Here is a 24459-nt window from a genome sequence, read left to right on the forward strand (position 1 = left end):
GAAAGTGACCATGCTTCTAGCCCTGGCTTCGGCCAGGAGAGTGTCAGAACTGGCAGCTTTATCTTACAAAAGCCCATATCTGATTTTCAATTCGGACAAGGCAGAACTGCGGACTCGTCCGCATTTTCTCCCTAAGGTGGTGTCAGCATTTCATCTGAACCAGCCTATTGTAGTGCCTGCGGCTACAAGTGACTTGGAGGACTCCAAGTTACTGGACGTTGTCAGAGCATTAAAAATATATATTGCAAGGACAGCTGGAGTCAGAAAATCTGACTCGTTGTTTATATTGTATGCACCCAACAAGATGGGTGCTCCTGCGTCTAAGCAGACGATTGCTCGTTGGATCTGTAGCACAATCCAACTTGCACATTCTGTGGCAGGCCTGCCACAGCCTAAATCTGTAAAGGCCCACTCCACAAGGAAGGTGGGCTCATCTTGGGCGGCTGCCCGAGGGGTCTCGGCATTACAACTTTGCCGAGCAGCTACGTGGTCAGGGGAGAACACGTTTGTAAAATTTTACAAATTTGATACTCTGGCTAAGGAGGACCTGGAGTTCTCTCATTCGGTGCTGCAGAGTCATCCGCACTCTCCCGCCCGTTTGGGAGCTTTGGTATAATCCCCATGGTCCTTTCAGGAACCCCAGCATCCACTAGGACGATAGAGAAAATAAGATTTTACTTACCGATAAATCTATTTCTCGGAGTCCGTAGTGGATGCTGGGCGCCCATCCCAAGTGCGGATTATCTGCAATAATTGTACATAGTTATTGTTAACTAATTCGGGTTATTGTTGAAGGAAGCCATCTTTCAGAGGCTCCGCTGTTTTCATACTGTTAACTGGGTTTAGATCACAAGTTGTACGGTGTGATTGGTGTGGCTGGTATGAGTCTTACCCGGGATTCAAAATCCTCCCTTATTGTGTACGCTCGTCCGGGCACAGTACCTAACTGGAGTCTGGAGGAGGGTCATAGGGGGAGGAGCCAGTGCACACCACCTGATCTGGAAAAGCTTTACTTTTTGTGCCCTGTCTCCTGCGGAGCCGCTATTCCCCATGGTCCTTTCAGGAACCCCAGCATCCACTACGGACTCCGAGAAATAGATTTATCGGTAAGTAAAATCTTATTTAAACTTTCATTTTTCTAGAACCAACATATTATGTAGCATTTTACAATCAGTTCATGTTTGAATGGAGCTTACAGTCTATATTCTCTGCCAAACCAATTAACACATTACCTTTATGAACTGTGGGGGGAAACTGGAGCATCCAGAGGAAACCTCTTAAAAATACTGAACATATCTAGTGTCCTGGTTGGGATTTGCCTAAGGCCCCAGCTCTGAGAGGGGTAGCTACTTTGCCGTTGTGCTGCCAAAGATCACCATCGTGTTCAGGAATTGGGAAATTTGGTGACTAACTCTTATACCCTTTAACAGCAGCAGCTTGGTACTGTATTTTATGTTTTGTCAAATGAATTATGTAACATAAAGGTTGAAGTGAGGATTTTGTAGCTGTTATCAATATGTGCATTCATGAAATCTAGATGCAATGTCTTATCCATAGTATCGTTTTGTCTCCCTCTTGTTGATGGATCACATGCGTCAGAGTGGGGGTCACTGACTGACATGTATATGCCCCACTTTAAAAGCTTTAGGATTAATAATTTGTGTTTCCATTTTCCTCTTCTGACCAGCAGAACATGTATCACTGTCTCATTAGTACAGTCCTATGCGTCTGTACTGTGTGATTAATAACTGACAGCTCAGTGTATGTTGAGCTGACACGTTTTACTTAGAAGTGACACTAGTGATTCTGTGATCAGTAGTCAATTTCTCTTTCCCCTTTTAATCTCTACACTTAATACACCTGTTACACTGTACGTAACAGCTACAAGCAATGGAAAATGAAAATGCTATCCTAAAAATTTTTTCCATAGCCTAACAAAGGTTATTTGTCTTGTACGTAAATTGGATTGAAAGAAACTACGACAAAGGAACAGGAATTATATTTTTATTCAAGCTATTTAGTACATTAAAACCGCATAAAACGTTTAGAACACATTATTCAAATGTAATATGCTACCTCTTTAAAGGAGATACTGAATATTGGTTATCTCCTCGTTACTCGTTGCCAGATATCTGTCAGGTAGGGTCTATTTCTCGGAACTTTGAGGTTATTCAGCCCACCAGGCTGCTGCGGTTACAGTTTGATGTATGATTCGATACAGATGTAGTCAAACTTACATCATAAATGTTTTTTCTTCAAATTAAAATTGGAATTTCCTTTTTTTTTTTTTTTTTTACAGATAATGAAAGAAATCCAGGAACACAAAATTAAGATCTACGAATTTCCAGAAACAGATGACGAAGAAGAGAATAAGTTGGTGAAAAAAATAAAGGTTTGCATTACAATTAATTGTACCCTTATTGTCCTTAAGGGTTTCACAAGGTTTTTTTCAAATCTATGGTTTTCTCATTGTGTGATGAATCACATTTTCTTAGGTGTTTTTACTGTAAAGAAAAGTGTAATTTCTCCTCTATGGTTTAATATTTTTAGTTATCCCTAGGCTATTTAGACTGGCCATGATTGGTATGGATTGTGGTGGCAGAAGTGGTGATAATGGTTAATGTGAGTTTAGGCCAAGCTTAGTCAGTGCATCAGGTCCTAGGGGCAGATGTATTAACCCTGGAGAAGTGATAAAACAGTGATAAGTGCAAGGTGATAACGCATCGGCCAATCCGCTCCTAACTGTCAATTTACATATTGGAGCTGATTGGCTAGTGCGTTATCACCCTGCACTTATCACTGCTTTATCGCTCCTCCAGGCTTAATAAAGCCTCTGCACAGAAACAAGTAAATCTACTAAGCCGATTAATTTGCCTTATTTTTAAAGTATTGGTATGGGGTCTCTACTACTGTGGTTTTTTTTTATCCATGTAATAAGACTTTCTAACATTTTTTATTTGTCATTTAGGACCGTTTACCACTTGCTGTGGTGGGTAGTAACACTATCATAGAAGTGAATGGCAAACGAGTAAGAGGGAGACAGTATCCATGGGGAGTCGCAGAAGGTAATAATACAATACAAAGTACAGCAAGGATGCTTCCATTATGTTTGTCTTTCATCTCTTATTCACTTTGTATGTACATTTTCACACTAAATTTCCCTTGTTTTATTGAACTGGAGAGTTTGAGTCCTTGTTTCCAAGGATATTCAAATCCAAAATATTTATTGCAACTTTCAACACAGAGAACAGAGCAAAGTTTAAATTCCTGGCGGGTGATCTTGTTTTTATCATACTTCATTTTAACTTATTACGTGTTGGTTGCTGGCTTCTAGCACAGTTTCTCTGGTGTTTATGGAATAGCGTTTATAGAGGAAGGACATATTTTATTATTACTACTTATTTCATCTTGGTCATCTCTGAGATGATCATCCTTTGCATTTCCCTCCATAAAATACATTTCTTTTTCATCCACTAGGGGTCACTGGAGTACTCTTGCGATATGGACGGTTCCACAGAAACTAGGCACTGAATAAATTAAAATTTGAGACTACTCCTCCCCTCTATATCCCAGAGTACCTCAGTGTTTTTTCGGTGCTCACAGAGCAACAAGGCTTGTGGAGTTGGTCCACAATTATTGGATTTCTTTTGATTTTTTTCAATGTTCCACATCCCTTCCCCCCTTCCAGAAAGGCGAGAGTCCGGGATCGTGGAAGCTGCTGAAGCAGCTGTGGGTGTCGGGCCTCTCTGAAAGAGCTCCTTCACCACCACGTGCAGGACTCCTGCAGAAAAGGCTGGACGGAGCTTACAGAAGAAGCCCCGTCATAGCCCTCACCACAGGGTCCAGGTATGTTGGGACGGGGCGGTCAGCTCACGCTGCCGCCCCGCTGTGTGGGGATACTGTGTGTGTGGCCGCCCGCCGCTGCTTTCAGCCGGCCGCCGCCGCTGATTACGCTGCCTCCCCGCCGCTCTGAGCCGCGCCGGCCACGTTGATTTATGCATAGGCCGTTCCACGGCTCTATGCAGCGCGCTCCCCGGCTCCCGATGCCGCTTCCGGCTCCCTCTCCACCATAGCCCGGCCTCCGTGTATAGTGAGCGGTACACGGACCACGTGGGGGGAGGCACACAAATGAGAGTTAGTTGAAAAAGGCAGGCTCCATAGTAAAATCTCATGTTCAACTCTTGTTTATAAAAAAAATACAGCAGCGCTGCATATGTATTACAATAGGCTTTTAAGCCTTTGTTAAACAGGATACAAGTTATATGTGCAGGTTTGAATGCAACATAAGATGTTTATTAAATCTGCTTACATAATTATAAGTCTGCACTTTGTGTTATACTGTGAGCATGAGGACATATTTAACCATGCTTCCTGTTGTTTTTCCTGTTGTATTTCCAGAATTTCCTGTATTACATCTCTCCTCCATTGAAGGCGCAGGGGTGTTAGGGGGAATTTGGGATCAGGCATATTGCTGGCGTGCACTGCACTTGGCCAAATATATATTTATAGAGACACCTTAGTGAAATTTACTGAGTCGCGCAAGTTGTCTGTCTTTGTATTTTGTATTGTCTGTCTGCATAACGAGTAAGACACCAGCAAAGTCTAAAAAGCAGTTTCACTGCAATGTCTGTAAGAGTGTATTACCGGATGGATCTACCACATGTACAGTATGTTTTGTAAATTCAGAGACAAATACAATTTCTGCTCCGGTTTCAAAGCCAATTTCAACCCCGGACCCGCCATGGGCTATGCTAGCAGATGTCCTGGCTGGATTGCAATCCGAATTGGCCGCCACTCGGCAAGAGCGAGAGGCGGCAAGATCTGAGTCTAGGGTGAGACCGCTAGAACTACCGGAGGGGTCTCAGCTTTGCCAAAAGTCCAAATCCTCTTTGGGTAAGAGGGATAAGTTTCATTTGTCTTATAATTTACCGGTTTCTGCTATGTTGCTTTCTGACGATTCTATGCCAGACCTCACTGTACAAGATGAGGTTGAGGAGGGCGAAGTAGACCAGCAGTCAGAAGGTGACGATTTTGACAGCCCGGGCAGTGATAATCTCATCAGAGCGGTGGGTCAGTCTCTGAAGGTTACAGAAACTGAGGAGCCTCTGACAAATGATGAGGTCGTCTTTACTAAACGACAGAGAACTCCAATGTGTTTTCCTGTTTCGGAATCTCTTAATAAAATGTTACTAGAAACAAGAAAGAATCCGGATAAACGGTTTTCTATACCTCACAGATTTAGGTCTAGTTATCAGTTTCCAGACTCAGTAACAGCTACATGGGAGAATCTGCCATTGGTGGATTCGTCTGTGTCTAAACTTGCAAAGAAATTAACCATACCAGTAACAACTGCTACTATGCTTAAGGACCCTTCGTACCGTAAAATAGAAGCTATGCTAAAGTCCATGTATACAGCAGCAGGAGTGTTGCTTAGACCTGGGTTGGGTGGCATTTGGGTAACTAAGGCGCTAATGGTATGGATAACAGAACTCAAGTCTGCCTTAAGTGATGATCACCTTATACTTTTCGCTGATCAAATCTGGGAAGCTGCTGACTATCTATGTACAGCTTCTACTGACGTCTGTCAGCTCACTTCTCGCCTTTCATCATTGATAGTTACAGCACGACGAGCGCTCTGGCTACGTTCTTGGCAAGCGGAGGCAGAGGTCAAAAAAGGTATAGAAGCGTTACCTTACGGGGGCGAGAAGTTGTTTGGTCCTGAATTGGACAAATGGATTTCTGAGGCCACGGGAGGAAAGTCGGTTTTCTTACCATTGCCTCCAACAGTACCTAGAAGGAGATATTCTGGACCGGCGTTCAAATCCTTTAGACCTCAGTCCTTTCGCGGGTGTGGCAGGGGAACGGCCACACCTGGTAGACGAGGTCGGGGACGTGGTTTCCAACAAACCAATACCACTCGTCAGGATACTAAAGTCACCGGCAAGCCAGTGGTATGACGGGCTCCCAGCCCATCTCGGATCTCCTATTGTGGGAGCACGCCTTCAGACATCCCAGTTGGCGTGGCTTCAGACGTCCACAGATGGGTGGATCTGCAATTTAGTTTTAAAAGGTTACAAAATAGAGTTCGACTGTCTCCCGCCAATGCGGTTTTTCAGGACAGGACTGCCTGTGTCGGACGACAAGAAGGCGGTTCTGCAGATTGCCATTCAGTCTCTGCTGGATGCAGCAGTTTTGATTCCGGTCCCTGTACACCAACAGGGTCAGGATTATTATTCCAGTCTGTTTGTGGTACCAAAGCCGGATGGCTCGGTCAGGCCAATATTGAACTTAAAGGGTCTCAATCAGTACGTCACTTACTACAGATTCAAGATGGAATCTCTGCGATCAGTAATTGCAGGCCTAGAGCCACAGGAATTCATGATTGCTCTGGATCTCAAGGATGCGTACTTGCACATTCCGATTTGGCCACCTCATCAAAGGTTCTTGCGGTTTGCAATACGGCAGAACCATTACCAGTTTCAGGCTCTACCGTTTGGCCTCTCGTCAGCGCCAAGGTGTTGTCTGTGATGATAGCTCATCTCAGATCCCTGGGAGTGATAATAGTTCCGTACTTGGACGATTTACTCATCAAAGTTCCGTCTCAACAAATCCTCCTTCAACAGGCGTTGCTGACATACAATGTACTGGTTCACCACGGTTGGATTGTCAACTTCAAGAAATCACATCTAATTCCGTCTCAACGACTTCAATTCTTAGGTATGATTCTCGATACGGTAAATCAAAGAATTACCTACCCGAACAGCAAGTACAGGTCATTCGTCATCTGGTACAATTAGTGCTCAAGCCACGCACAGTCTCTGTTCATTTGTGCATTCGCCTCTTAGGCCCAATGGTGGCGGCTTTCGAATCGCTTCAGTTCGGAAGACTTCACTCACGTCCTTTTCAACTGGATGTGCTCGCACAGTGGTCGGGCTCGCATCTGCAGATTCACCGCAGGGTGAGGTTGTCTCCAAGAGCCAGACTGTCTCTACTCTGGTGGTTCAAAGTACAGAATCTAACCGCAGGGAAACGGTTCGGCGCCTGGAATTGGATAATTCTCACGGCGGATGCGAGTCTCAGAGGTTGGGGAGCTGTAGTTCAAAATGATCAGCTCCAGGGTCTCTGGGCGGATCACGAAAGATTGCTGTCTATAAATGTCCTGGAACTCCGGGCAATTTACAATGTGCTACGACAAGCAGTGCACATGCTGCAGGCTCAGGCTGTTCAGGTGCTGTCAGACAATGCGACGGCGGTCGCATACATCAACAAACAAGGAGGAACGAAAAGCCGCATGGCAATGCGGGAAGTAGCTCGAATCCTCAATTGGGCCGAGTATCACCAAGTGATATTGTCGGCAGTATTCATTCCGGGAGTGGACAACTGGGAGGCGGATTATCTCAGCCGTCTGGATTTTCATCCAGGAGAATGGGCATTAAATCCAGAAGTGTTTCACATGCTGGTCCAGAAGTGGGGTTACCCGCAAGTGGACCTGATGGCATCTCGCCACAATCATCAAACGCCCCAGTACGTGTCCCGAACGAGAGATCCAAAGGCAGTGGCGGTGGATGCTCTCACAATCACGTGGCCATACAGTCTCGTGTATCTGTTTCCACCGTTTCCGCTGCTCCCTCTGTTGCTAAAACGGATCAAAAGAGAGTCCGTCACAGTCATACTAGTGGCGCCTCATTGGCCTCGGAGAGCTTGGTTTTCGGATCTCCGCGGTCTACTCGCAGACGATCCTTGGCCGCTCCCACTACGTCCGGACCTGTTACAACAGGGTCCATTCCTTTACCCAGATTTAGCGGGCTGCGTTTGATTGGGTGGCTGTTGAGAAAGCCCTCTTAAGAAGAGAGGGCATTCCAGAATCGGTTATACCAACCATGTTACGAGCTAGGAAGCCGGTTACGGCAGCTCATTATTACAGAATTTGGCGTGCTTATATAGGTTGGTGTGAAGCTCGGAAGTTTCCGACATCATCTTTCAAGTTATCCCGTCTTTTGTTATTTCTACAGATGGGGTTAGATGGAGGTCTGCGTTTATCCACATTAAAAGTGCAGATATCTGCGTTGTGAATTTATTTTCAAAGAAGATTGGCTCTATTGCCGTCGCTACACACCTTTTATGCAGGGTGTCCTCAGAGTACAGCCTCCATTCACTCCACCTACTGCGCCATGGGACTTGAATCTGGTTTTAGATTTCTTACAGTCTTTTTATTTCGAACCCTTACAACAAGTGGATATTAAGTTTCTCACTTGGAAAACAATTTTTCTCCTAGCCTTGGCTTCGGCAAGGCGTGTTTCAGATTTGGGTGCCTTGTCATGCAAGCCACCGTATTTAGTGTTTCATGATGATAGAGCGGAACTTCGGACGAATCCCGCTTTCCTACCAAAAGTAGTGTCCTCTTTCACATCAATCAACCAATAGTAGTTTCTGCGTTAATAGGAGATTCTGGAACCTTGGATGTGGTACGCGCACTACGCGTTTATGTATCCCGAACGTCTACAGTTTGTAAGACGGATACGTTGTTTATCCTCTATGATGCGGCCAAGATGGGTTGGCCAGCTTCTAAGCAGACCTTATCCAGATGGATAAAACTGACCATACGTCAGGCTTACCTTCATGCTAGATTACAGCCGCCTACCTCAGTAACAGCTCATTCCACACGTTCTGTGGGAACGTCATGGGCAGCTGGTCGTGGAGCTTCAACGACACAGCTTTGCCGTGCGGCTACATGGTCTTCAGTGCACACGTTTGTGCGCTTTTACAAGTTTGATACTTTTGCGGCATCAGCATCTAGCTTTGGCCGTCTAGTGTTACAGGTGCCAAACAGCGCTCCCGCCCACGGGGGAAACTTTGGTACGTCCCAAGAGTACTCCAGTGACCCCTAATGGATGAAATAGAAAATAGGATTTTGGTACTTACCAGGTAAATCCTTTTCTTTGAATCCATAGGGGGCACTGGACGCCCACCCAGAGCAGTTTTGCTGGTTGTGGTAGGTTCAGAGAATCTTATGGTAACACACTCTCACGACTGCTTCAAATTAGCAAGTTCTATCGGGTTTGGTGTCAACTGTTAGTTGTCAGTAACGTTATGTGTCAACTTTATTGTTGTCCGTTTTGTTATATGTAATTCTCCATTGTCAACCTCTATAGCTCCTGTTCGGCTCAGTAAAAAACACTGAGGTACTCTGGGATATGGAGGGGAGGAGTAGTCTCAAATTTTTATATATTCAGTGCCTAGTTCCTGTGGAACCGTCCATATCCCAAGAGTACTCCAGTGCCCCCTATGGATTTAAAGAAAAGGATTTACCTGGTAAGTACCAAAATCCTATTTTCTCCTCCTGGAATACTGGGGTATAGGAGTGGGCCTGTGGAGCTTGGCACTTAAACTTAACTTCCCTGCTCACACGCCCGGCAGGGGAGGTGTTAATCTCTGACTGACCTCCTCCTAATAGTCAGTGGCCACGGGCTTCAGGGGGGCAAGACTAAATGTATTTTTACATGTTTAGAACTGTTAAGACATATTGATATGTTATTGTGAAGGCTATTATATAGCCATTACTCTGCATCTAATTAGGTTGTATATTATTAGTGATTCATTTATTAAAATATTTTTGTTTAAGTTATTCGCTATTGTTTTTCAAGGTGAAATTGAGGTATCACAAATACTGTTTTTTCTCTCTCTCATACTTCGGTATGTCCATAAAAAGGACTCTGCCCAAGAGTCCACCAGCAAGGCGCTGTGACTAAAATATTTTCCTGTTCCAACTTCAGGCTAAATTCCTGCATTCTAAAACCTGTGCTATTTGCTTGCGTTCGCATGTTGATTTCTTTGCAGACATACTGACCTCTACATGGACTAACTCCCTGACTACTTCTTGCTGAACTATCAAAGCAACACGCTCCAGCTTCAGAGTCTCATGCTGGTCCTTCTGTAGATCCAACTTGGATGCTGCCTCCAGCACCTGCTCTTACACAGGTTTGCTCTGCTTCCCCAACAGATTTAGAACCTCCCTGGAAGTAGCCCGCTCTGGTCAGGGATTAGTCCTAGTCTCCTCAATAAAACTAGTGCCTGTGTTTAGGTCTCAGAAACGTTTGCTGCCCCGAGTCTTTCGGTTCTGGGAAGGCTTTGCTTTCACTCCTTTTTTTTACCGGATTATTCGGATATTTAGCAGTTTTGTAGAATGTGATGCAGGCTGTATTCAAGAGCTCCTGTAATAGTTACTGTAAGCATGTTTTGAATATTCAAGGATCTGAAGAAGCAGAGTCTGCAGATTCTACATTATTTAAGAGGAAGAAAAAGCGTTCTGTCTCTTTTTCCATCTTTTCAACTTTGGGAACTCCTCACTGAAGCATGGCAATGTCTGGATAATAAAATTCAAGGTGTCCCATTGTTTAATGTCCTTTTATCCATTATTCCATACGGATAAAACTCCTCTTATTGTGGACTCCGTTCTCTAAGACAACACTGTTCCAGGTGCTGCTATCCTTCAGTAATCCACTCTCAAGGATATTGATATAGCTGCTGGTGCATCCCAAAGTGGTTTAAAGATGGGCTGAGTTGTTATCTCAGTCTCGCTCTTCTGGAACTCCGAGATCCAACCTGCTGCAGCTTTTACAGCATATCAAGGAGGCTATATCAAGGAAATCCTATATTTTGTAATGCGTATTAAAGGGTTTCCTACGTCCACTTTTCATCTTATTAGTCTTAACAAAATGGTCTAGATGAGTCTTTGGCTTAGATCGATACAAGTTCAGGTTTCTGCTGCCCACCTATATTCCTTCTGTAGTACCCTGGGACCTTTCTCTAATACTGGTTTATATTTAGGTACATCCATTTAAACCATTGCAGGAGGTAGAGCTTATGTTCTTATACTGGAAAACTGCCTTCTCCTATTGCTTCAGCAAGAACAGTCTCCGAACAAAGGGCCTTACTTTTGTAGTTCACCTTCCCTAATTTTCCATCACGGTCAGGGAGTTTTAAGAACCAAGACATTTTTTCGACCTAAAGTGGTTTCAAAATGCCACATTAATCAAGAAATTGTGGTTCTAGCTGTAAATCATTCCGGTTCACCTATAGATTATCAGGTTCTCCGGTCTCTAGATGTGGTGAGAGCACATTCGGGGGAATTCAGTTGTTTCTCCCCCGGCTGCTACTAGATTGTGCCCAATGGAGCAATTCAATTGTGGCTCCATTCAGGCAAGATGAGAAACATTCAGCTCTCATCCCCCCCATACTGGCGAGCAGAAATGTGCTAAACGTATCCCATTTGAGCACCCAAACGGCATTTTTCCCATCACACTCAGGCCTTTGGTCAGGTTTAGCCGTTTTACGCAGCTATACCCAGCCTGTCTGTGCGCGATCAGCACAATAAAAAGAAAATAAAACATCGCCCCCCCCACCCCATCACTTTAAACTGGAGCTCTGTGCGATAAACAGTTGAATCACTGCATTTGAATCTATCTTTAACTAAAGACCTCCATCTAATGGAGAGTCTTTTTGATTGTCAGAAAAGTGTAAGACCGATGTCAAAATAGACTGCACGCCACTGGATTAGAGAAGCCATGTGTGTGCTGCCTCTGTTGTCAGCCAGCCCCGGACCATGTTACTGATGATTACTTGACTTAATGTGATGTGGTGCCTCTGCTGAGCAGCAGTGTATGGTAGTAACATTTAATAAATTCTTATCCAAAGATGTAACCTTTGGATGCATAGTTTTACGTAGTACAACACAGAGCCCCCTTCAGTAGGGACAGATTTGGGACTTTGCTGGTGTTTTAGTGTCCCCCAGAGGAAGAAGGAAAAATAAATGAATGTACTCTTCACCAATTCCATGGGGGACACTGGATGGTACAAAAAAATCCAATTTCATGGTTACTTTGTATTCCCTATTATATAAATATAAACTGAATTGAGTTCAGATTGGCTACCCGCTAACAAGACTATATTTGTTTATCTGCAATTAGTTTTCAAAGCTCCTCCATACAGTGCCGCATTATCAGCAAGGCAGCCGGGGCCATTGCTCATGAGCCCCCACACACACACTTAGCTACAGTGCATCACCAATGTGGGGACATTACGGCATATGTGAACTGGGGTTTCTTTGTGCCATAATGTGCACTGAGTGAACTACAGTGTGTCTTAACACATCTGTGGTGTTGAGAGTGTTGCAATTTTATTGGGAGGGGCCTCAAAAAGTTGATTACCTCGGGGATCCTAAAACCCATGATCTGGACCTTGCCTATGAAGTAATTTGCAATTTAGATTGTCTGCATGGCTAGACAGGGCAACTGGGTGTTGTTACGGGACAGAGCCACAGCAGGTTGGGTATAATGTAATGACTTGGTAAGAACTCCTCCCACCAGTGTCAGTGATGTCACTATCAGAGTTGCAGAATATCACACATCTACAGTCTCCAAAGACTCCTGCTATTTACATACAGTACTTATCACATACCAGCTCATGATAAAAACACACACCGTTTATAAGAAAATAAAACATGCCACATACAGAAAGGGAAAAAAACACTGTAGATAGGGAAGAAGCAAGGTCTCCCTAAATAGTACAGAAGTAAAGAAGAAAATAAAAAAGGCTATGCTAAGGATAATCTATAAAATAAAATCAAGTGATTAGAAAAATCGAGAAGTGAGGTGGGAGAGATGGAGAAAGTGACCGGAGGAAAGGGCGAGAAACCCAGGCACCACTGGTGACAGAGTCTAGTGTGTGCGTTATGCATATTTTTGAAAGCCAGGAACTAGAGTAGTGAAAATGTCCTTGTGGTTTTAGTTTTCTGCATTTTACCAAATAATATGCAGCTGTGAGAGCTAATCGCACATAGTAATAATCTGTGTCACTGTCATCCTTCTCCATATCTGAAAAAGGAAAATGCCAACACCATATGAAACACCATGAATTGGCTACAAAACAGAGTATGCGAAGCATACGCTCTGATTACAACACTTGTGTGCACATTTATAGTCGCACTCAAAGTCAGTATGCATGCAAGCTGTTTGCCTTTGCATGGCTGGCATATTAAGCCCAGAGTTAGTGGTACAGGAAAACTGATATGTTCTGTCAATGCTGCAGGCAACAGAGAATATTATTGATTCTTGTGTGACAGAACATTACACTGCTTTATGAGCAGAAGAAGGCTAAAATGCACAAATACAAAGTTCCAGAGTCACAGTAGGCGATCAGTAATAGAATTGTATCTGACTGAATGTAATCCCAACTACAAAAGAACAGAAGTGTGTGTGAATAATTTATTATTATATTATACATTTGATTTATTTTTCCACTTCTGTTTTGCCTACCAAAATGTTCAGTGTAGATAGAAAAGAATTGAAGAGTTGAAAGCAAGGAAGTGCATTGGCTCTTTGATGTGTTTGGCTGGCAGGAAATAAGAGTTTTGGCATAGAAAATCCAACAGCTGCACTGGAAGTAAAAGTGTCTTTCATCCTTTTTGTTTCATAAAGTAATATTCTGGGTTTTATTTATAAGTCGCACTAACATAGTCTTGCTTGGGTGGACTGTTAGGGCCGGTGAAAGCTGGTTTAGGGATCTTCCGGATTTCTGCTCTACCTACTCTGCTCTTCACACTGAATTATGCAAGTGTCTGTCGCGTGTTGGTAAGGCGTTCTAGTGTGTTGTGCAAATACACACATTTATCATCTGAATTAAACAATTCATACAGTCTGACTAGCTGATGTGCTAAATCCATAGCTTAAATGTAGCTAGAGAGGCACTGGTTACCCCTGCCTGGTGTGTCCAGGAGTTGAGGGTTATGTGCAGTACATAAGGCCAGTTTGCAAAATATCCTGGGTACATAGCCCTGCCCTCAAATGATGGACATTACAGCTATACATATATATAAAGAACATACTTTCTCTGCCGCAGAGCTTCTCCTTAGTGCCAGGCAAATACTGAACACGGCTATTTTTTGTCTGCAGGTGAAGACAGACCATGTTTTTATCCAGTAAATCACTATTTTGAGGTCCACTTAGTTGAATGCACAAAGCATCACTGTTAAACTTCCTGCTGGTGCAACCTTGTTTAAAAAGTATAAATTATATTTTTACAGCAGCAGAAGGTGATCATGTAATGTAAGTATGGCCTACAGTACAAAACGCAGTAGGATTCCTCGCAGCACAGGCCAGACGTTGTCACCACATTCCTCAGTTCATCTTCCTGCACCTCACCCCTGTGCCTAGCTTGTTGGCAGCAGAGACCCCTATCTGTATAAATGATGTACATATGAGATTATCACTCGATCTCCGGTTCCTTAGTATGTAATCTTTGAAAGCTGTACTATTGTAACAGAAGTCTGAAACATGCGGCTTGTCTTTGTTATCGTGTACCAGCTTCCACTGATTAAGTGTAATAGATGCTGTGTTATGTGTATTGTGTGTTTAACATTGTATTTCCATTTCACAGTTTATTTCATTTTTAATTAATTATTTTATTGGTAATTTACTTGCAGAAGTCTATGGCAAATTTCTTCAATGCAAAACAATGTCCGATATCATAGTCTGAGCCACAGACTAAGGGAGACCTGTACTAAGCAATGATAAAAGTGGAGAAGTTGCCCATGGCAACCAATCAGCATTGATGTAACATTTATAATTTTCATACTATAAAAGTATACAGAGCAGCTGATTGGTTGCCATGGGCAACTACTCCACTGGCTCACGTCTCCACTTTTATCACTGCTTAGTGCGTGTCCCCCAAAGTCTTTCCGAAATAACTTCAGCTATGTTTCTTCTAAAGCCGCATAATCCTAAAAATGTATAGCTGATGTTTAGAAGATGTGTCCAGCTTTTGTGGCTATTGTTTTATGTCATGAATACAAACTAGTCCCAATTCTCCACCTACCTACTATGACTTGTTGGTTCATGTCTAACATGTACTGGAAAGTGAGCCATCCAGCAGCCTGAATTGTCCTCAGGGCTTGCGTTCGCTACATATGGGCAGCCATACCATGCCATTGGGTCGATGAGCAGTAGGACATCTACAGCACAAATTCTCAGTATTTATGAACAATTTGTAATATTAGTTTGTATACTAATATATATCCTTATGCTTCATATAAATGATCATTGGGCTAGTCCATTCTGAAATGTGTCCTTTGAACTTCAGACATGGCTGTGGTGCATAAGAATCCTTATTGGCATTGTAAGAGTTACATGTGTAACATTTCCTTTATGGTGTGGGGATAGTAACTGACATTGTCACCTCTGATGTGGGATCAGACAAGCCTGAATTGTCCCCACTAGCACAATGTGTCCCTTTCAGAGACGCAGCCATCTCTGGTGGTGCAAAGCTAGTGTTTGACCCATAGAAGGGCTGTGTCTGATTAGTAGGCTGCATTGTTATTTTATATGGCTCATCAATATGCAGTAGAACAAGCAAGTTTCCATTGCTTATTTTGATTTTGTCTTACGCAGTGCTTTTAAAAATATGGGGTTTTGATTTTCCTTTTTGGTGTGATTCTAGGAATCTGACTACATGTATAAGCAATGCTCTTATTACGGCTGAACTGTTGTGCACTGAAAGGCAATGTTAATATCCAGTACCTGAGTAAGGCGTGTGAATTCCGTTTGGATTTTACTGCTGCTTTTACACATTCTTTTCCTTCTGGTCTAATTTTTTTTACCATTTTTCTTTTACAGTTGAAAACAGCGAGCACTGTGATTTCACTATTCTGCGGAACATGTTGATAAGGTAAACATAGCAGGCATGGCTGACTGCTGATGTAGGGTTGTTTGGTACTGTGGATTAAACTTTGTAGGGGTTGTAATCATAAATTGCTGTGATAATCTGATGATACACGTACAGTGCATCCAGAAAGTATTCACAGTGCTTAACTTTTTCCACATTTTGTTATGTTACAGCCTTATTCCAAAATGTGTAAGTTAATTTTTCCCACACAATACCCCATAATGACAATGTGAAAAAAGTTCTTTTGCTAATTTATTAAGAATAAAAAACTAGTGACATGGCGATTGCCATAATGTCTTTTCTTTGTTATATGCCAATGCCTGTTTTGGATATACCAATGGTTCTACTATAGGTTACCACTGTTTGATTGTAATAATTACACTTTGTTTTCCTTCACAAATGCTCCATACTATGACTTTGTTGCGATGTACAAATTACCCATTATGTATTTGATTCATGATGTCTAAATAAAAGTTAAAAAAATAAATAAATAAGAAATCAAATGTACATAAGTATTCACAGTCTTAGCCATGAAGCTCAAAATTTTGCTCCAGTGTGTCCTGTTTCCACTGATCATCCTTAAGATGTTCCTACAGCTTAATTGGAATCCACCTGTGGTAAATTCAGTTGATTGGACATGATTTGGAAAGGCACACACTGGTCTATATAAGGTCTCACACTTGACAGTGCATGTCTGAGCACAAACCAAGCATGAATTCAAAGGAATTGTCTATAGACCTCCGAGACAGAATTGTCTCGAGGCACAAATCTGGGGAAGGGTACAGAAAAATATCTGCTGCTTTTGAAGGTCTCAATGAGCACAGTGGCTTCCATCATCCGTAAATGGAAGAAGTTTGCAACCACCAGGACTCTTCCTAGAGCCTGGCGGCCCTCTAAACTGAGCAATTAGGGTAGAAGGGCCCTAGTCATTGAGGTGACCAAGAACCCGATGGTCACTCTATCAAAGCTACAGCATTCCTCTTTGGAGAGAGGAGAACCTTCCAGAAGGACAACCATCTCTGCAGCAATCCACCAATCAGGCTTGTATGGTAGAGTGGACAGACGGAAGCCACTCCTTAGTAAAAAGCACATGGCAGCCTGACTGGAGTTTGCCAAAATGCACCTGAAGGACTCTGACCATGAGAAACAAAATTCTGTGATCTGATGAGACAAAGATTGAACTCTTTGGCGTGAATGCTAGGCGTCATGTTTGGAGAAAACTAGGCACCGCTCATCACAAGGCCAATACCATCCCTACAGTGAAGCATGGTGGTGGCAGCATCATGCTGTGGGGATGTTTTTCAGCGACAGGAACTGGGAGACTAGTCAGGATAGAGGGAAAGATGAAGTAGCAATGTACAGAGACATCCTGGATGAAAATCTGCTCCAGGGCGCTCTTGACCTCAGACTGGGGCGACGGTTCATCTTTCAGCAGAACAACAACCCTAAGCGCACAGCCAACATATCAAAGGAGTGGCTTCAGGACAACTCTAAATGAACTTGAGTGGCCAAGCCAGAGCCCAGACTTGAATCCGATTGAACATCTCTGGAGAGATCTGAAAATGTCTGTGCACCGACGCTCCACATCCAACTTGATGGAGCTTGAGAGGTGCTGCAAAGAGGAATGGGCGAAACTGGCCAAAGATAGGTGTGCCAAGCTTGTAGCATTATATTCAAAAAGACTTTTGGCTGTAATTGCTGCCAATGGTGCATCAAAAAAATTGTGAATACTTACGTACATGTGATTTCTTAGGTTATTTGTAATAAATTTGCAGAAATGTAAAAAAAAAATTACGTTGTCATTATTGGGTATTGTGTGTGTAGAAAAAACATTAGTTTATTCCATTTTGGAATAAGGCTGTAACATAACAAAATGTGGAAAAAGTGAAGCGCTGTGAATACTTTCCGGATGCACTGTACATGCACTGTACATATGCTGTACACATCTATGTAAGTTGGCTGTAATTTATTTGCATTATGCTTGTGTTAGTAGTGAGAATGAAAATGTCACTAGTACAGAAATTATTTTTCGTACTAAAGCAAAAGAATCCTAATAGGTACCTGATATACAGTATTCCCTGCATCAATCATTTGTTCAACCAGTTATGCTGTTTTCTAATTACCACTACAGATACTATTTAATGTAAGCTGTTTACTCACTCCACTGGGGTTTGGTGATTGTGGCATGTGCGGGTATCATATATGTGGTTTGCATAGGCAAATAAAGGCAGCAGGTATAGAGATGCCTCCTCATATACTATTGCTGCAGTCCTTTCCAGCTCGCCAGGTCCAGTGTGACTGAGTTTGCGACAAGCTATTTTTTCTCCCGGAAAAGGCACATTAGTTGCCAACGGCTGTGAAACGCAGCTCCATGAGTCTACATGGATTCATTTGATATGAGACGTGTACATCTGTGTGCGAATGCATCTGACTCTGCATATGAAGTGCTGCGATGCAGCAGCCATGGCTTTTTTCACATCAAGTTCCGTTGTGCTTCATATACAGAGTTAGACGCACACAGATTTACAAGTGCAGTCTCATGGAGCAGCTTGTCGCATTTTCGGTATAAAAAGATGCAAAAAATTTGCAAGCCGAGTCGCACGAGAACTGGCGGCTCACCTAGGCCGGGCGTATTGAGACTAGGTGTGGGAAAACCTATCTGTTGGGTTAATGTGGCCATTGCTGGTGCATGCTGGGTATGTATTTAACAGTGCTGGGTTACATGTAACTACATAGTACATGTAAGGCATTGCATTGCTATATATTTTGCTCTTTTGTGCTGCACACTTGCCGTGCAGACACTCCTGCAGTTACAAATATGTAATTATTTTGGGGTCCATGTAATAATGTGAGATAAGGGTACCTAATGAAAAACACAGAAAATCCCTGTACATACTGCTTCTCCATATGTACTAAAGTTTTTATTTATTCCTGCCTGCTAATGCTAAATGCAGGCTAGAATATTGCGCTGCACCTGGCTCACTTAGCACACAGGTAAGTGACCTAAGTTTTACTAAGAGGAGAGGTCACTTACAGTCAGCTGTCTTCTCCAGCAGTGGCTTCATCACATCTAGGTGCCGATATCTGTCTCTCCGCACAAAGCCAGAAGAGTCTTGTTAGATTGGCCACTTGTCAATAAAGCTTAAAAAAACCCTGCAGTGCTACACGGGACACGTCAAAGAGCAGAGATGAGAGTCACCACACTCCACACTAGTATGTGTCTATGCAGGCGACGCCGAGATGGTGACTTTTTCGTTCACTCTCTTCGGCAGGACCTTTCCCAGTATAACTTGCATTAGCCACCTCTTTCTTCACGCCGATAACAGGTGAAGCAGAAGCTGCATTAACTCCACGGAGTCTTACTACATGAACCCCTTTGGTATGAATTGAATTCTCGATTACTCTCTCTGCACAATACAACCATTTATAATTTACTGCATGGTCACTGCTATTGGAGTTTACAGCACACATCATGGAAATCAGGTGCTTTCTGTTTAATCAAAATATTGCATGATACGAAGGACCAGTGTCACCATGATCAAAGAGCCTCGGAGGCTGTGATATGTGTAAAGTTCTCACAATAAACACAAAACAACTTCTAAAATCTGCCCCAATCATACAGCTCATTAATCCGCAAATAACCTTTTCAGGTAGTGGAGACAGGAATTTGCCGGGTCTAGCAAGCCAGCACATTCCCGGGGCTCAGCCCAACCCTGGTAAAGAGCAGTCAGGAACCCGGGTCTTAGTGCCAGGTTTTTGCTTTCACACTAGGCAAACTCCCTGGTTGCTGTGCATTCACGTGGAATAACCCGGGATTTTGCTGCAAGTGTGAAAGGGGTAAAAGTGACACTAGAGGCTGAAGATTTTGTTCACATCACGTCTGTTTTTTCAGAACTCACATGCAGGATCTGAAGGACGTCACCAATAATGTACATTATGAGAACTACAGGAGCAGAAAATTGGCAGCTGTGACTTACAATGGTGTGGATAACAACAAAAACAAAGGACAGCTAACAAAGTAAGTGCCAGCCACAAGGTACAGTCACATCACTGTCTATTCTATTCTCTTTATCATCTATCCATTCTTTACCATTCCATTCCTTTCTTAACTTGTACCATCATGTTTCATACCAGTCACACAACCTTGTTTTGTATGTTCACATCATGTGTCGTTCCATTTACCATTGTGGCATCAAACACCCCCATTTGTAAGCAGATCTGTTACATTCTGCGTGCTGTACCTCAGTTTAGCTTTTCCAGCTTAGTAGGATATCTGGCTAGCCTGATTACTGTATGTTATGCTGCTATGCAGTTGTTTTTTCTGTGCAATTATTTTGTCTATAGCGAAGAGCAATAATAAGTTGCTTCAGAAGATATGCAGAGATGCTTCTAGGGCTGGGCTGTGCTTTAGTAGTTATTGCAGTTCAAATGAATTTACACCAGCAGCTGGTGATTTGGTAACCACTGTGCAGAATTACTATTAGTGCTGATGAATGTGTATTGGTAGGTCTGCAGTGAAAAGGAATGTGCAGCATAGGCGATGGATTGCTTTCTCTGTAGTATAGTATCTGTTTTTGATTTTGTTTGAGGCCAGTGAAAGTTCAGGATCCTGCTGAAGGAGTGATTAGGTGATCTGATTTTGTGCATAAGATGCCACCTAGTGGCTGACCGTAAGAAGGTACTACAGTATTTAACTTCTGCTCTATCATTGAAGTAGTGGTTCTGGGACACATTAATGAGCCGTAAGCTTCTGCTTTGTCTTTCACAGATGACATATTATCCTATAGCAGTTGTAATGATGGGTCACGTATAAAGCACACTTTATTGGTGGACTATTTTCAAAGTACTTTATAATGAATATATACAGGCAACCAATCATTGATAAAGTAGTCAGTGAACAAGTAGTTTGTATTTTTTGTATTTCCTTTTTTTTTTTTTTTTTAATTCAAGTATGCATTTATTTTGTCAGAACAAACCTTAAGCTGGCCACACATGGAGCGATGTGTGTGGCCGATGCGACAGAGCATCCGAGGGCTGACATATCGGGCGTCCCAACAGACGGGGAGATCCTGTGCCCAACCGCCCGCTATGCCGGCCCTCCTAGGCTTATTGCAGCATGGGATCGTCCGCCCACATCGCTGATCTTTTGAACATGCAGAAAGATCAGCGATGCGTGCGGATGACCCCACGGGTGCGCGCAATTGGTGTCATCATGCCCACACACGGAACGATATAGCTACTATATTGTTCCAATTCGTTGGATCGGCAGCTTTATTATGCTGTGTGTGGAGGCCTTTACCATGTGTGGCCAGCTTGTTGTCCTGCATACATTTATTCTGGAAGCCCAGAAATAATTTAGGGAACGTTTAGGAAATTATGAATGACCATTTTAAGATGAATTTCTTCTTAATCGTTTTAAAGTGAAAAACATTTGATTAAAACATCTTTTCACACTGTCACCATACCTCATTGTATTTTACACCAGTGCACACATAAACTAGCCCTAGGGTATGGGTGAATGGTATCTTTCTTTATGAGGCTTGTTTTGAATATACTAAACCTATGTTTTTATGCATATTTAACAATCATTTTGCAGATTTGCTTGTATTAGACAGCACTCTAATCGGTGAAATAAGATAACAAATACATCACAAAACAATGATGTAACCGATGGCAAAAGAATCTTGTTGTACTGTAGTATCCATCAGTTTTTTTATGTCTAAAATCATCCTAAACACAAATCCTTAAAGTACAAAAACAATTTTTTACCAATGTTTTTGTAGAATTTTTCAGGAACATTATTCTGCGTGTCATACAGTGCATATATAGTATATTATACCTACCATATATATTTGACACTGTTCTATATATAAATAATTGTAGTTAATAAAAACATGTGCAGTACCTCTAATAGCTGATAATTGGTGACTGGAAATTAGGGACTCTTAGGGGCATGTTCAGTTAGCCATGTTAACTTGCCAACCCAGCCGCCATTTTTTAAAGTGACTTACAGTGGCTCAAAAACCACCTTTCTCTGACGTCCTAGTGGATGCTGGGAACTCCGTAAGGACCATGGGGAATAGACGGGCTCCGCAGGAGACTGGGCACTCTAAAAGAAAGATTAGGTACTATCTGGTGTGCACTGGCTCCTCCCTCTATGCCCCTCCTCCAGACCTCAGTTAGAATCTGTGCCCGGCCAGAGCTGGGTGCTCCTAGTGGGCTCTCCTGAGCTTGCTAGAAAGAAAGTATTTGTTATGTTTTTTATTTTCAGTGAGATCTGCTGGCAACAGACTCACTGCTACGTGGGACTGAGGGGAGAGAAGCAAACCTACCTGCGTGCAGCTAGCTTGTGCTTCTTAGGTTACTGGACACCATTAGCTCCAGAGGGTTCGAACACAGGGCCTGACCTCGATCGTCCGTTCCCGGAGCCGCGCCGCCGTCCCCCTTGCAGAGCCAGAAGACAGAAGAAGGAGATGAAATCGGCGGCAGAAGACTCCGGTCTTCATTAAGGTAGCGCACAGCACTGCAGCTGTGCGCCATTGCTCCCACAGCACACCACACACTCCGGTCACTGTAGGGTGCAGGGCGCTGGGGGAGGGCGCCCTGGGCAGCAATTATATTACCTTTTGGCTAAATATACACATAATACAGTCAGCTAACTGTATATGTGTAAAAAAACCCGCCATTAAGTTAAAGAAAACGCGGGACAGAAGCCCGCCGCTGAGGGGGCGGGGCCTTCTTCCTCAGCACACCAGCACCATTTTCCCTTCACAGCTCCGGTGGAAGCACGCTCCCCAGGCTCTCCCCTGCAGTATCCAGGTACAAGACGGGTTAAAAAGAGAGGGGGGGCACATAAATTTAGGCGCAAATCGATACAAACAAGCAGCTATTGGGAAAATCACTTATTAGCAGTGTAAATCCCTGTGTTATATAGCGCTGTGGTGTGTGCTGGCATACTCTCTCTCTGTCTCCCCAAAGGACTTTGTTGGGTCCTGTCCTCAGTCTGAGCATTCCCTGTGTGTGTGCGGTGTGTCGGTACGGCTGTGTCGACATGTTTGATGAGGAGGGTTACGTGGAGGCGGAGCAGGGGCAGATACATGTGGTGTCGCCCCCGACGGGGCCGACACCTGATTGGATGGATATGTGGAAGGTCTTAACCGACAGTGTCAACTCCTTACATAAAAGGTTTGATGACACAGCAGCCTTGGGACAGCCGGGGTATCAGCCCGCGCCTGCCCAGGCGACTCAGAAGCCATCAGGGGCTCATAAACGCCCGCTAGCTCTGATTGTAGACACAGATGTCGACACGGAGTCAGGCTCCAGTGTGGATGAGGATGAGACAAATGTACAGTCTACAAACGCCATCCGATGCATGATTACTGCAATGAAAGATGTATTGCACATTTCTGATATTAACCCGGTTACCACCAAAAGGGGTATTATGTTTGGGGAGAAAAAGCAGCCAGTGACTTTCCCCCATCTGATGAATTAAATGATTTGTGTGAAGAAGCGTGGAGTTCCCCTGATAAGAAACTAGTGATTTCTAAGGTTACTGATGGCGTACCCTTTCCCGCCAACGGATAGGTTACGTTGGGAAACATCCCCTAGGGTGGACAAGGCGCTAACATGCTTATCTAAAAGGGTGGCACTGCCGTCTCAGGATACGGTCGCCCTAAAGGATCCTGCGGATAGAAAGCAGGAAGCTATCCTGCAGTCTGTGTATACACACTCTTGTACTCTACTGAGACCTGCTATTGCTTCAGCCTGGATGTGTAGTGCTGCAGCAGCATGGACTGATACCCTGTCAGACAACATTGATTCCCTCGACAGGGATACTATTTTGCTAACCATCGAACATATAAAAGACGTCGTCTTATATATGCGGGATGCACAGAGGGACATTTGCCTGCTGGCATCTTGAATTAATGCAATGTCCATTTCTGCCAGGAGAGTATTATGGACTCGGCAGTGGACAGGTGATGCAGATTCTAAAAAACACATGGAGGTTTTGCCTTATAAGGGTGAGGAACTATTTGGGGATTGTCTCTCGGACCTCATATCCACAGCAACTGCTGGGAAGTCGACTTTTTTGCCTCAGGTTCCCTCACAGCCTAAGAAAGCACCGTATTATCAAATGCAGTCCTTTCGGCCTCAGAAAGGCAAGCAGGTCAGAGGAGCATCCTTTCTGGCCAGAGGCAAGGGTAGAGGAAAGAAGCTGCACCAGGCAGCCAGTTCCCAGGAACAAAAATCCTCCCCTGCTTCCACTAAGTCCACCGCATGACGTTGGGGCTCCACAGGCGGAGCCAGGTGCGGTGGGGGCGCGTCTCCAAAACTTCAGCAACCAGTGGGTTCGCTCACAAGTGGATCTATGGGTTGTACAAATTGTATCTCAGGGATACAAGCTGGAGTTCGAGGCGACTCCCCCTCGCCGTTACCTCAAATCAGCCTTGCCAGCTGCTCCCAGGGAAAGGGAGGTAGTACTGGCGGCAATTCACAAGCTGTACCTCCAGCAGGTGATAATCAAGGTCCCCCTCCTTCAACAGGGCAGGGGTTACTATTCCACAATGTTTGTGGTACCGTAACCGGACGGTTCGGTGAGACCCATCCTGAATTTAAAATCCTTGAACACTTTTATATAAAGAAGTTCAAGTTCAAAATGGAATCGCTCAGGGCGGTTATTGCAAGCCTGGAAGAGGGGGATTTTATGGTGTCGCTGGACATCAAGGATGCTTACTTGCATGT

The 24459-nt window shown here is 43.6% G+C and overlaps 1 protein-coding gene across 3 annotated transcripts in view; it reads left to right on the forward strand.

Moving 5' to 3' along the window:
* SEPTIN7 (septin 7) overlaps positions 1-24459 on the forward strand; it is a 265639-nt gene that overhangs the window by 192765 nt on the left and 48415 nt on the right. For all 3 annotated transcript variants that reach the window (XM_063922502.1, XM_063922500.1, XM_063922501.1), the window contains exons 7-10: positions 2300-2392; positions 2969-3065; positions 15669-15720; positions 19610-19735. In XM_063922502.1, the coding sequence (XP_063778572.1) occupies positions 2300-2392; positions 2969-3065; positions 15669-15720; positions 19610-19735 (368 nt within the window). The remainder of the gene's footprint in view (positions 1-2299; positions 2393-2968; positions 3066-15668; positions 15721-19609; positions 19736-24459) is intronic.

The sequence above is a fragment of the Pseudophryne corroboree genome, chromosome 5, assembly GCF_028390025.1.
Source record: "Pseudophryne corroboree isolate aPseCor3 chromosome 5, aPseCor3.hap2, whole genome shotgun sequence".
In the NCBI taxonomy this organism is placed as follows: Eukaryota; Metazoa; Chordata; class Amphibia; order Anura; family Myobatrachidae; genus Pseudophryne; species Pseudophryne corroboree.